This window comes from Phaseolus vulgaris, chromosome 7 (genome assembly GCF_000499845.2).
Source record: "Phaseolus vulgaris cultivar G19833 chromosome 7, P. vulgaris v2.0, whole genome shotgun sequence".
NCBI lineage: Eukaryota > Viridiplantae > Streptophyta > Magnoliopsida > Fabales > Fabaceae > Phaseolus > Phaseolus vulgaris.
The window spans coordinates 27251407-27265566 of NC_023753.2; the positions used below are offsets into that span (position 1 = coordinate 27251407).

A 14160-nucleotide genomic window follows, 5' to 3' on the forward strand; every position below is an offset into this window, starting at 1 on the left:
AAGAAAAGAAACAATAAAATAAAACAACAACAAACAAGAATTAAGATTTGTGTGCCGAAAATTCTTCAGAAAAATCTGAATTTTGAAAGACGAAGATGAGAAGAGTTGTTTTGAATTTTGAATGGGATGTACTGTGTTCTCTAGATGTACCTCTATGCCTTCATTTTTTTTAAAGGATATTGTATCTCTGAGACTATGCCTCCAAACTTAGTGTTTAGAAAACAAAATGTTGGAGATCCCACATCGATTAGAGATTAGAGCCTTTCATTGTATATAAGTGGGTGCAAACCTCAACCCTATGAGTCGGTTTTATGGGGTTGAGTTAGGCTTAAAGTTCACTTTGTAATATGGTATCAGAGCCATTTTGAGCCTATCCTAGCGAGTGTTTGTGTTGGGCCTATCGTGCCACCCGCTATCGGGCCGCTATCGGACCACCCAAAATATATAGTCTCACGCACGAGTTGGCAGTCTCGGCGTGAGGGGGGTGTGTTGAAGATCCTACATCGACTAGAGATTAGAGCCTTTCATTGTATATAAGTGGGTGCAAACCTCAACCCTATGAACCGGTTTTATGGGGTTGAGTTAGGCTTAAAGTCCACTTTGTAATAAAAAAAATTAGAGAAATGAAATTTGAACTTAAAATAATAATTTTACTATAAATTTCTAAATAACCGTCAATATTTACAAGGGATATAACCTCTACTAATAAATCTCTACTAAAATATTTTTTTTAGTGAGTGAGTCTTAGACAAATTTTTCTGGAATGATTTTGTTTAAGTGAATTTTCAATATTTTAACTTTTCATAAGGCTATTATAACCTCTCCGAATAAATATCTAGTAAAATTAAATTTTTTTTTGTAGTGAGTGAGTCTTAGACAAATTTCTCTGGATACTATTATTCTTATAAAAGCCACATTCATATAAAAGCTATACACAAACATATCATCAAAATATACATATATCTTTTCCCTCGATTTACAAATATAAACTTTTTTACTTTTTTTTAATATAAACTTTTTTAGAACAGAAGAGTTGTTGTAAAGATAGATGTAGATGACAAGGATTGTTTGAACAAAGTAAAAAAAAAAAACACGTCAACAAAAAAATCTAAAAAGAAAAGAAACAATAAAATAAAACAATAACAAACAAGAATTAAGATTTGAAAGGAAAGTAAAGAAAAATTATCCTTTCATATTATATTGGATTTTTCCATGAAACATAGAAAAGGAGAGATGAAAAACGTTTGCAGAGAAACGAAAAAGAAAGACCACGAAATCAGAGAAACTAACAATCTAATTTTTCTTTCTCATTAATCTGTATGCAAACAAGAAAACCAAAAGGATAAACCACAAAATTCAAGAATCATTCATAAGCTAAAAATATTATCAGAGAAAATTTCTATAGATCATTTTCTATTTAAAAGCATTATTGTGTGCCGCAATAGTTTTTCGATTACAAGTTTGTTTGGCGTGTTTCACGTTTATGTTTTAAGTGGTTTGAAATATCGTTTGTATCACATTGACCCTAAGTCAAACTTTGATCAATTAAGAATGAACCTGTCTTAAGATTCGATAAATATTGTGTGGAGCACAATTTGAGTTGGGGGTGGTGACTGAAATATGGAATCACAGGAATTTTATCATTATATTCAAATTCATATCATGTATATTAAATATATTATAAAGCACACTTTAATTTTAAATTTTATTTTTCTTTTATAACTTAATTATATATTATTTAAATTGATATATTAAGTGAATAAAATAAATTAATTTAATATTTGCAAATATTTCGACCCAAAGACATTTGAAACCAGCATGATATAAACACCTTGAACTAACATACATGAACACAAATTAATTTGGGAAACATTGTGTTCATAAAAACATTACAAATTCTTAATAATTTGTGAAAATTTAAATAATTAAATAAATTATTAAATTAAAATTTGTGGCCAATAAATAAATCCGTTTCACTGTTTGGCGAGTACATGGGATTCAAGAAGCACGTTTAAGAAATAATGCAGCACCTTATCATGTCTCCCGCCATCACCACTTCGACACAACCGTTATTCCTCGCCGTCACTTCGGCGGCGCGTCCTCCACGGAAGACGGCGACGGTTAAGACCGTTAAAAAGCAAAGTCAAACCAGCCTCGGCTTCGGCGGCGACAAGAAGGAGACAAAGTGGCACTGCGTGGAGGGTTGTGGGGCATGCTGTAAACTCCAAAAGGGTCCTTCTTTTCCCTCTCCTGAAGAATATTTCGACGACCCTTCTGATGTTGAGGTCCTTTTTCTATTTCTACCTTTTTTGTTTTCAAACAAAAAATCAAATTAACATTTACTAGGTTAGAGTTGTATTGAATTCGGTTTCCTCAACCATGGTCTCACAACATTTGAGTCTTGTAGACGAAAAAATGTGGATGAGAGGAAAATTTTCACTAGAGTAACTAGTTAGGTTCCACAGTAGAGATTAATATTAGTCATAGTCATCGAAAAGAATTGTAGATACAATATGGTTATAAAAACTTCAAATAATTTGTTTATCCTTTTACTTTTGTCACATGTGGTATACTCTGTGAATTGAGCTATTAACATTCCATTTATTGTATCTGATGATTTATTTGTGTTACTGTGATGAGTTTCAGCTCTACAAAAGCTTGATAGGACCAGATGGATGGTGTATCCATTATGAGAAGAGTACTCGGAAATGTTCCATTTACCCTGGTTGCTCATAATGCATCTCATTGTTGTTGTTTGAATTTCAATTATTTAATTGATGATGGGAATGTTAGGTTTAGAGTTTAACTTGTCATTCCTTTGTTCTTCTTCAGATCGTCCTTATTTTTGCCGTGCGGAGCCAGAGGTGTTTAAATCTTTGTTTGGAGTTAAAGAGAAGAATTTCCACAAGGAGGCCTGCAGGTCCACCTTTCTCACTTTTTAATCATGTTTTTCATTAAGAATCAAACTATATGATTATAAGGAAATTATCTTGACCTATAATCATAATGAATGGTTAAAAGTAATGTAAGTAAAATGATCTCTGCCATTCAAAACTGAATGGTGTTTGAAGATTAACTTGCACCTGCTCCCTAGATACTTTCCCTCTATTTAGTTCAAGTTTCTGTCTACTCCCTAGTGGCTTTAAGCAGTATAATGGGGAAAGAATGTCATGAATTTTGTGAGATTGGAACAATTCTAAGGTTTTTATTTGAAGCCGTAACAAAATGTTGGTGCCTTGAGATTCTATTTTCTTTCTTAAAGCTGGAATTAAGTGCAACTTTGTGTCAAGATTTGTTAATGAAGCTTCTGGGGAGCTGGTTATATTTATGAAGAGGTTCTGCAGTATCTCTAGTTGGAATACACAGTTAAATATATATGCTAAGAAAGAAAAGTAAGTTGTCTACCTACAATGAAGTTAACATTTGTAAACCTCTGCCTTTATTTGGTTGGGGGACTACTGGTGGGTTGGAGCTTTCGAAACGATGCCAGTGGCATAGTAGATTCATTATAACATTGCAGTATGGTGCAACCGAACTTCTAATTATATTAAGAGCATCTTCCACTGTACGTGTGACTTTGCTAAATGCCTGAACCTGAGGTATAAATCAATCATCACTTCTCACAATGGAGAAGAGTTGTTCATAGTGTGTTGAGGCTAGGACGCGGACATGCTGACTTTTTAGCAATTTATTCACTGAAAATATTGTACATAAAACAGGCAAAAATTAATAAGCAGAACATTTCCTTGAAGGCTGAAGCTATTTTTTCTTGAAACAAAGGCACCCAAAGAAGTGTGTTTCTTATTCAATCTTCTTTCTTTCTTGCAGTTTCTGCAGGGATACAATTAAAGCTATTTATGGTTCTAATTCAGAGGAACTTCATAATTTCAACTGCTCAATAAGGAAATCTTCTAGTTAGAATTTATGGGCTTTGGATTCGTAATTTCTCAAGGTTCTCTCATCTTGTCTTTGCATCCATTGATTATTATGGTGGTGGGAGTTTTCTTGTTTATAACTTCTGATATATGATTTCTTGACTTGATGCATATACTATCTGAATCTATAAAGGGGAACCTAGCAACAGCGGAAAAAATAGCTATAGATAATGAACTTTTTTGGGAATTTTGATTATTGCCTTATATCTTACTTTGGGCTAACTTAAAGACCCTAATTAGTTAAACCAACTATTTAATCTCTTATTGTTTTCTCATTGCCCAACATTAAGTTCCATACAATATTGCTGATGGGTGTGTGGTAAAATTTCCCCTTAAACTTGAGTGGTAATCCTTTATTACATAAACATGTGAGACACTACTATTCCTTCTCCATGGCTGCATCTTCTTTCTGTGAAACTTACAAGCTGTTCCCTGGAATTTTTAAGATGCCAAAATTTGACTGAACTTGGATCATATACTAAATGAAATATTTGTGACAGCAGGCTTTCCCCGGTTTGCATCTTGTCTGGGATCAGACGATTTCTGCTCACAATACATACTTTTAAGCCTTTCAAGCACTGTGCCGCGAAACTCTACTCCTATTGAAGCATGGTTACTATGCTGGTGGTCATAGACTGGCAAACAAAAATTCTCATGTTCCTCTAGCACTATGTTCAACAGCAGCAACATGTTCCTCTAGCACTATGTTTAGAAATGCTTACCTTGATAATCATTCCACTTTTTTTCACTTCTCTGTTAAACAGAAGCAACAACAGCAGGTTCACAATTGAAAAATCATCTGCGGTTCTGGTTGCTAAATTCTAAGAACTTAGAATATGAGCTTAGATGGGTGGTTAGTAAATAATAGAAGTTTAGCACTTACCATGAAAGTATTGTTCAGATCCAAAAATGGAAATGCAAATGTATAAATCTTTTGAGATTGAATACACCCTTAATATGGTGATGTGTGCTATTGACTTCCTATGAGTGGTAGCAAGGACTCTACATAAACTCTTTGAAATGCACAAGAATCCTAATGCGTATATAATGGTCATTCAAGACCTATTTAATTGTTTTCCTATTTTTATCCAGATCGCTGACCAAACCTAAAATATGAAGGACGACATTTATTTATTTTGCGTCGGTTACTACTTGATTGCTGAGCAAACCTAAAATATGATGTACAACACAGTCCTCTGTCATATGTACAAGTTGATACCAACATTGACACCTTTCTTTCCACCTTGATGAATATCTCCTATAGATCATGATAGTTGCCTATCAAACCAGAAGAAAATAACTTTTCGTCGTTTGGTATACTGTGCAGGACGAAGTTTGTATACTATCGTTATTTCATATTACAGTACCAAGGCCCAGCTCATCCCCAATGTCATCATCGTCTTCAAATAGCTTCAAAAGCCGAGCCTGGTCCTGTTCCCGTATCTTCTTTTCCCAAAACTTATAAGCACCCACCACTCCAAGAATCAGTATAATTGAAACCAAAGCACTCAGCAAAACCACAACAATTATATGCATTCCTTTTCCATCACCATGCTCATCAACTACAGAACATGAATACAATTAATTTTGTTAATATATAAATACACTACAGGTAAGCAAATAAATGAGTAACAATGCAAGCGTGCCAAGTAAATAAATTTTAAGTGCTATACATAAATCAAAGTTTGGGAGAGAGGGGAGGGGAGGTTGTGGATATTTCTCTCCATGATTTACAAAATAACTTATGAAAACAATCCTCAAAGATTCGTTCAGAAACGCAAGGAAGTGGAACAAACTAAATTCTGGCGTACCTAGTAACTCCACAGATTGAACCGTTAATAAAGATTCAATACCTTTATATAAATACATCATTTAGTAACTTTCTTTATTGTGATTTTTTAATTAGACAAACTTATTATTTAATAAATAAAATTTATTTATTTATTAAATAAATAATTGAATAACCTTTTTATTTTATTTTAAAATAACCAAATATTTTTTCTTTTAAAAATAACGATTATATAATTTTTTTAATATATATATTTAAAATTGTATTTTTTAAATTAATGATTCATAAAAATAATAAAATTATAAAATTTTATAAATTTTATAAATTTTAATCTAATAAAAATGTAAATATACATTAGCATCAACACGTGTTTTTGCTAGTTAAAAATAAAATAGTTATGATCAAAAAATTATTTATTTACAGTAAAAAAATGCTATCGTTAAATCTAAGGTGCTTATCCTACTAGATTTGATATCATTAGTTACTAGTTAGCTCATGAAGTTTTGTAGTCAAATGCTTTTTCAACTATTGTTTATCTAACTTTACATGTAGAAGAAAAGGGGGTCAAATGCATTTAGTGTAATTAATTCTTCAATTCAAATGGTTGGGTACCAGGATGATCCTTCAATTCATCTATACACCAGATAGATGGATATATATTTTCTATTCTTCTTTCTACATGTAATAAGAATACCAAAGACATTTAACCAAAGAAATCCATGAGCTGGTCGCTCAATTAACAAATTTGCTGACAACACTTTCTGGAATTATGCAGCTTTTCACAGTAGAGGGGCGTTTGCATAGTAAATACAGAATACAGAAGATAAACAGAACAATTTAGTTTACTAGTATTATTATTTGTTTGCTTACGATCTGAATTAAAAGGCTATTGAATTTAAGTCATCTTTAATTTTTTAATTCAAATACCCAAATAATCCATGGTGAAGAAATTCAATACAATAGCAATGGGAGTTACTTGCTCTTCGTTGACATAAATGATTCTCTGAAATGTAAGCAATAAACACTAGAACTACAGATCAAAATAATCTCTGAAATGCTTTTGAAAAATATACAACTTTTGCAGTTGCATCTCCTAGGTCAACTTTTTTTCAAATAACTAGTTGACTTATGCTGTCAAATGACATGATTGTGGTACTAAAGAATCATTAAAGAAAAAGGTTGCAAGTACTCACCTGCAGCAAGTGATAAGCACTCTGAGCATAGAAAAGTAGCCATGAACTGCTTTTCCTTGAACCGAATGTATTCACCATCAGGTGCAGTAAAGTCAGATGGACAAAACTCCCATTCCTCAAATACATCATCCAAAGTAATGCTGTCCTCCTCATAGAATCCACACCGCTTGCATTTTTTACTTGTAAAGTTGCTTAAAGGCTGAGAGTACAAAGCAAAATCCAAGCATTAGCCAAAACAGTAACACTTGCAGCTCAAATGTGAAGGTATTTGGAATTTAATGACTGAGCTTAAGGTTCCTAACCAAAGCAGTTCCTCAAAGTTAAAAAATTAATCCACGAATTGTAGTCAACATCAAAATGACATTGCATTTGCATTGCTGCATCTAAATTTTCCATTTCCAGGACTTAAGGTAAAAAACAGAGTCCCCTTGATTGAACCAGAACTATACAAACAGTATGTAATTGAACTTATTATGTGGTCTACTGTTGAAAGTTAATAATTACTTACTTGCTCAAATAAGCAAGGGGTCAAAACTTCCCTTGTGACACATATCGTCCCAATTCCATATAGGTGTGCATTTGAATTCACATTACATCATTCAAAACCATGTTAATTACCAGTTAAAGTGATTTTCAGTGAATGTTCACATGTTTCATTTCACATTAAAGAATTGATTCTAGATCCTAAACTAATTCTAAGTCGATGTAACCTTGGGTGAATTGTGTTAGATAAAAGAATGTTTTACTACTAAGTTAGCTTTGAAAACAAAAACATACAACCATCAATCACTTCATTTCAAAATTACTTTACTTCAAAATCAAATATGCAAACCCTCATCCAAATTAATATAGTCTGAGACAGCCAAATTTACGTATGCAGACATATGGCAATGGCATCACTTGATTTACTTGTAATCAATTCGTGACGGGTATAAAACATAAGTAAAAACAACAAAAAAGAGAACTGACACATAAAAGTAGTTCATTCAAATCCAAAAAGGAAAACATACTTAATAAGGTTTAACTAAGTTTTAATTACCTCGTAGATTTGGGTTTTTTTTTACTTGAGTCTCTTTTAAAATATTTTGTTCAATTAAGTAGTAATTTTTTTTTTATTTTCATATAAATATCTTGTCTTCTTATTTTACAATGAATATGTGAATAAGATTACATGATTTTTATTTTTTCTTTTCATCTCATTCGTTGATCAATTTGGGCACTTTCTTCTCCAATTTCTCCCAACTTGTGGATTAACTTCTCTTTTCCCTTTATAAAAGTAAATTGACCAGCAAGTTGAAGTTCATTGGAGAGGAAAAAAACATATAAAAAAAAGTTAGAGACGAAAAGACAAAAAAATAATGATTAGGTATGACCACTTATATAAAAATAAAAAATATTTTAAATAATCAATATAACTAATTTTTTTAAAACTTCATTGAAAATAGTTAAATTTATGCATAGGTGAGAACTTGATTCAGACAAAATTAAGACATCAAAGGAGCTCCCTGAAATCCAAAAAGGAGAGCAAAAACTGTAAAAATAACCTGCCAAGATTCTTCACCGTTGAAAGCATACAAGGCATGTGATCTCTTGACATCTAGTAGCACGGTCTTGGTTTCCCCTTTGCACTGGAAATACACAGTTGTAGTGGCTTTCAGCCACTCGTGCGTTTTAAAAACCTCAATTGATCTCAGCGACACAACTGCACATAACGTCGACCCTGCGCAACCATTCAAACACATACACAATTTACTCAATTTCTCGTTGTATTTAAAAATTTCCACACATATCAATCCGGAAAAACACTACAGTTGTCGAAATTTCCCTAACCGAATAATCACACGCTTCATGAACGAAAGTGTTTGTTCAATGAACTCACTCTCTGTGCAGTTGACAGATTATGAATCAATGAGGAAAAAGAGAAACCGTTGATTCGGGAGAGAAATTTTACCTGGAAAACAAGCGAAGAATATGAAAGAGATGAAAAGAAGCAGAGGAACCCTAGAATTGGGATTCAACATGGCGAGAAGTAGAATGCAAGAAAATGGTTATTCTTGGTTGTTTTGTTTGGAATGCGAAAGACTGACCAGGTCCGTCTGCTCTACGCAACGTGCGCAATACGCACCAGTCAACGCAACAGGAAGAAAACCGGGAAGCTGCCACGTCACTGCCGGCGAGCCCTGCCGTTGACTTGGACCTTGTAGTCATTCTGCGACCAGTGGAGGCTAGTTCGGCACCTGAACATGTGAAGCAGCTTCCGTTTTTTTTTTCCTTAGCCAAAACATTATTTGTATTATGTTATTTTATTTTCATGAGTTAAAATTTAATTATAATAATAATAATATTTATTATTTTACATGTTAATATATATATTAATTTTAAATCTAATATACTTTTTAATATATTTTTATATAATTTATTTGTTCTTATGCTATTTTTTTGAGTTTAATATTAAAGGAATTTGAAGTCTTCCATCAAAGAAAACGAATGAAGTGTAAAAGAGTAGAAAAATTGATAACTATAAATGGAATTTGAGAGTGAGTGAATCAGTTTTTTTTTTTTACAATTATTTAGAAAGGGATAAGATAGAGAAACGTTTTTTTACAAATTAAAAAGTATATTGGAAAGTAAAATGTAAAAAGAAATAAAAGTTATTTCAAAATATAGTTATAGATTAAGTAAAATTAATTTGGAATTTTAATATAAAGTTTATTAAAATAAAAAGATTAACTAATTTTAAGTAAAGAGTTAAAATGCTAAAAACTGTAAAAATAAAAGAGGTCTGATTTAGATTAATTCGTGTTTTTAAATTTGAAGCAGCGCTTCAACACTTGTTAATAAAAAATCTTGAACGACTTAAGTTCTACTCGAAGAGAAACTTTTCCATTAATATTTTTACAAAAACAATAAAAATATAAAACAAATTTCTTTATAAGTTAACAATTTGATTTTGTTAGTTGTCATAGTTGTTTTAAAAATTAAATCATGCATGTATCAATATGAATTCATTTAAATTGTAAAAAAATGCGAATGAGTTCTTAATATCAATTGATTATATAATTAATATTGACTTTCAAAATATTGACTTATGTCACAGTCTAGTTTTTTTTTTCAATATTTCTTATTTTACTTTTGAAACACCATATGTTTGTGGACTCGTGGATGCTCTTATTATTTTTCTTCTACATGTTATTTAATATTCTCTTGTCCATTAACTTTATTAAATCATAGCTTTTGTTTTTGTAATTTTATATTAAAATTGATTCTAGATTAAAATAGGTTCTGAATTGAGTAGGAAGTCATTAGCGAAATAAAATATTTATTTCAAAGATGAAGTCATTTAGTTCTTCATAATTTATTTATTTTTGTAATTCAGTAAATTATTCAATTGAAATTAATTTTTCTTATGTTTTGCATAGTGTGAATATATTTTTATATTTTATAGATCAACTACAAGCGCTTAATTTTGATTGAACGAATTGATCTTAATATCAATTGAAAAATAAATGTTAAATAAAATCAATTAAAATAATTTATTACAAGATTTTCATTCTTAAAACTCCAAAAGAATATTTTAATAAAAATAATTTTAAAAAATTATTATTAAATTTGTGTGTTTATCATTTACTAAAGAGAATTTTTGAAGTAATTTGATTCACTCTTTGTTTTACATTAATATGATCATTTTTTTATAAAATTAATTAAAAATGTGTAATAAAACACAAAAATATTGTTATTCGTAGCATGAAAGAAAATATGAGAATTTTTAAATTAACTTTTTTATAACCTTTTTATCCTTATTATCGTTTACAAATATGTTTATCAATTTGTAAATATTTATGCTTAAACTTTACGTTTTCCACAAACTTATTCTTTAAAAATATAAAATTATTGGTTGTTCCTATTATCATTTCACAAGTTTAATGAAAGTTCAAATATTTATAAAAAGTGACACCCAGAGCATGCAAACGTTATTATTTTATTTTAAAATTAATATTAAAAATTAAATAGGATAAATGAATTAATCTCTGAATGTTCTTATTTTAGTCCTTCTAATAAGCTGGATAATTATCAAAAAGTTCATAAAAATGTTACTAAATTTTATCTACCTAATAGTTGAAGTTGTATACATGAATAACATCTGGCAATCTAAAATTTATTATCTTTCGTTTTTTAAGAATTATGATGCAATAAAATGTCATTTTTATTTTTAAAAGTAATCTATAAATTTAGTGGTTTATAGATATTATAATATATATTGTTTTTATCGGAGATGAAGTCAGAAAGTACCTCGACAAGGACCGAGTATTTATCAGAAAACGAGTTTTCAATTTATGTCCAACAAGAGGAGGATGTCGACCTGAAAAAGACTCTCTTGTGTTTAAGTTAGTATGAGCACAAAGATGACGAAAAGTGTTTAACAATACGAGAGTTAAAAATACAAGATAAGATAGATTGTATTTCTTGAATACTAGTATTTGTAGATTTCTTAGGTGTCGGTCTTTGATTTGACTATATGATTGTCATTCATCACTCCATAGATAGTCGCTCATCAATCAAGACTCATTGAGTATGTTGTTTTATTCATAATTGTCATTGATGTCAATAAAGACTCGGTTAGGGGATATACACTGTCACCCACCTTTTTTGACAATCTCGACCTTATGACAGATAGGTATATATATTATCATTTTCACTTGTTTATACTTTTACTTTATAATATCTATTTTTGTACTTGTTGGTTGACTTCCTCATCGGTTGACCTTGGCGACAAGCTCTAGCCCTGATCTGCCTCTTTTGGAATCTGTTCTATGTCTTGTTGCACCGGAACGCGACTCCGTTGAAACAAAGGGGGCCCTACCTGTTGATTACACTCCGACGATCAAGTCATTAAAGGCTTACTAAAATTTAAGAAGTATTCGGTTTCTAGCTCAGAAACAACGTACCTTTACCTGGGGTTACAAGCCCCTTTTATAGCTTATCTCTTGTAAGAGCTTTCTCTCATGAGAATATAATCTCAACTGAAAGTTAACAGGAAAACATTTTGTTTGTGGACGCTTTCTCTCAAGGTGCTACAACAGAAAGGAATCAAAATCTTATCTCTAAGGAGAACATAAAATAATAACAGAACAACCACCTGCCAGCAGGGCACCATCTTAGGCACCAACAACAGGGAGATATTCTGCTTACATGAACCCTTCTCATGGTGCAACGTTATCTTTTACCATGCATGCAACTTAACCACTATGTGCCCTATAACACACATACTTAGGTTAAAAGAAACACTTATTTGCCCAAGGCACCACATGTACTATACGTACCCCTAGGTTCGAAAATACCCTTTACTAGTAGCCTTATACCAACGTATAAAAAGTTTATTTTAACTACGCCTTAAAGGGCTTACCGACCAAACTGGACCCACTTTACTAGCCCAACAGTCGAGCTTACCTGTCTCTACTATGCACCGAGCCCCGACCACTTAGCACTAAGCCGTGGGCGCTCTGTCTAGTACAATTTCTATACCAAATTCATAATTTAAAATTTAAATGTTAATAATGTAGTATATAAGCTTTGAAACATGCTTTTAGATATCACAAAAACTTAAAAATAGATTCTAAAAAACTATTCACATTAGTTAGTAAATAGATTTGTATAAAAAAATTGGTTATAGAATTTTACTAATGATGTCTTGGACTTAATTAATGTAATCATTTTTCTTAGTGAAAAGTCTAATGAAAATTCTCTTTCCACACCAATGAGAAAAATATAAAGTTTCTCGTTAAAAAATATTTGTCCCTATTTTCTTATAATGATATTACTTTTATAGACGACTCACGCTTTGCAAAGTTTGAAATCGAATAATCCACGCAATGAATGTGTATGTTGTAGGATTTAGTTGAGAGTGTTTGCGAGAATCTTGGTAATAAAATGTTATACCATGAATATAGTTAAAATTGAGGGGTGGTCGTCCTTTTTAATCGATAATGCGATCAACGTCATGATAATTTAGCCTTCCAAAACTGGATCATTGAACTAATTTAGGATTTGATCACGTTGTTAGAATGTGTGGCCAAAACAAGAGGGGGTGAATTGTTTTCAAAAGATTTTCGTAAAGTTTGGAAGTAAGTAGAGTGAAAAGTTCTGTAAAAATCAATCAATTGCTTTATTGAAACAACTTATTGTTTATACCAGAAAACAAAGAACAAATTACAAAGCAGTGTACAAGGGTAGGGAAGGAGAGATTCACACAGAGAGATTTATATTGGTTCACTCTTAACCAAGAGTTACATCAAGTCCTCAACTAACCACTGAGAATTCACTATGCAATCAACACTAGATTACAAAACACACACCAAGAATGTTGATCTTGAACCCCTCAAGAACACACAACACTCCTAGGCAACACCACAATTTTCCAGAAACCTGAAACTAACTTACACACAATTACAGTATTCAAATAAGAAAATAGAATACACCTAGGCTTTACGAAGCAGTAGTACAAATGAATAGAAAACTCAATTCCTATTTCGCACACAAGCAATGATCAAAAAGCTATTGATCTTCTCTTCAAAACGTTTTTAATAAACTCTTTTTCTTATTCTTTTCAAATGATCACAATTGAGTCTTTGTATAAATTTAAAGAAGTGGTTAAAATTGTTAGATCATTAATAAAAAATAGTTAGAAACATTTAAAAACAGTTTGCAATTCATAACATAATTCAGTTAAAGAAACAACTAATTGATTTGAAAAACAACTGATTATTTATTTTTCTGTTAAGGATTTCACATAAAACAGACAACCAGTTGTTTTATCGAAATAATCGATTTTTTTGCCTTACAAAAAAAACAAAAGAAAACAAAGCTTTTTTAAAACTTTTAAAAAACACTAAGTGTCAATCAACCAGTTGTTACGACAAATCAATTGGGAAAAAAACTTGGTGTAGTCACAAGACCTTGAACAATAGCTTTTCTCAACTGATTGAAAGCTCAAAGCAATTGACTAAAATTCACACAACTTGTTAAAAAAACACTTCTTTCAAAAGAGATAAAGAATCAAGTGAGCTTGAATCAATAATATATGTGAATTGACAAGTCAAAATCTACTGAACAAACACATAGTAAATTTTGAGTTCAGACTCAACACATTAACGTTAATGGTGAAGTTGATATAAAGATGAATGAGATAAAAGTTAAAATGAATCATAAATTTGTAGGTACAAAATATAAGAAATGAAAATGAAGA

The 14160-nt window shown here is 31.1% G+C and overlaps 2 protein-coding genes across 3 annotated transcripts; one reads left to right on the forward strand and one right to left on the reverse strand.

The window, feature by feature from the left end:
• The first annotated feature begins 1984 nt into the window (after window positions 1-1984).
• LOC137829552 (uncharacterized) lies at window positions 1985-5026 on the forward strand. 2 transcript variants are annotated; one of them, XM_068636374.1, is made up of 5 exons: window positions 1985-2285; window positions 2647-2725; window positions 2833-2920; window positions 3829-3952; window positions 4436-5026. In XM_068636374.1, the coding sequence occupies exons 1-4, from the start codon at window positions 2022-2024 to the stop codon at window positions 3917-3919; spliced, it is 522 nt and encodes a 173-aa protein (XP_068492475.1). In that variant the 5' UTR covers window positions 1985-2021; the 3' UTR covers window positions 3920-3952; window positions 4436-5026. The 2 variants fall into 2 exon arrangements, with proteins under 2 accessions (XP_068492475.1, XP_068492474.1); XM_068636373.1 differs by having other exon boundaries at window positions 4439-5026.
• LOC137829551 (uncharacterized) lies at window positions 4829-9267 on the reverse strand. The gene is made up of 4 exons (XM_068636372.1): window positions 8869-9267; window positions 8462-8637; window positions 6918-7116; window positions 4829-5497 (listed from the first exon to the last, which is right to left on the reverse strand). The coding sequence occupies exons 1-4, from the start codon at window positions 8936-8938 to the stop codon at window positions 5289-5291; spliced, it is 654 nt and encodes a 217-aa protein (XP_068492473.1). The 5' UTR covers window positions 8939-9267; the 3' UTR covers window positions 4829-5288.
• Window positions 9268-14160: the final 4893 nt, after the last annotated feature.

Excerpts from the sequence above, each read along its gene's own strand:
- LOC137829552 (XM_068636374.1), top strand. The coding sequence starts at position 2,022 with ATGCAGCACCTTATCATGTCTCCCGCCATCACCACTTCGACACAACCG. Across the intron at positions 2,286-2,646 it reads ACGACCCTTCTGATGTTGAG|CTCTACAAAAGCTTGATAGG; the intron begins GTCCTTTTTCTA and ends GATGAGTTTCAG. Across the intron at positions 2,726-2,832 it reads GAAATGTTCCATTTACCCTG|ATCGTCCTTATTTTTGCCGT; the intron begins GTTGCTCATAAT and ends GTTCTTCTTCAG.
- LOC137829551 (XM_068636372.1), bottom strand. The coding sequence starts at position 8,938 with ATGTTGAATCCCAATTCTAGGGTTCCTCTGCTTCTTTTCATCTCTTTC. Across the intron at positions 8,638-8,868 it reads ATTCTTCGCTTGTTTTCCAG|GGTCGACGTTATGTGCAGTT; the intron begins GTAAAATTTCTC and ends ATGGTTGCGCAG. Across the intron at positions 5,498-6,917 it reads GTGCTTATCACTTGCTGCAG|TTGATGAGCATGGTGATGGA; the intron begins GTGAGTACTTGC and ends CATGTTCTGTAG.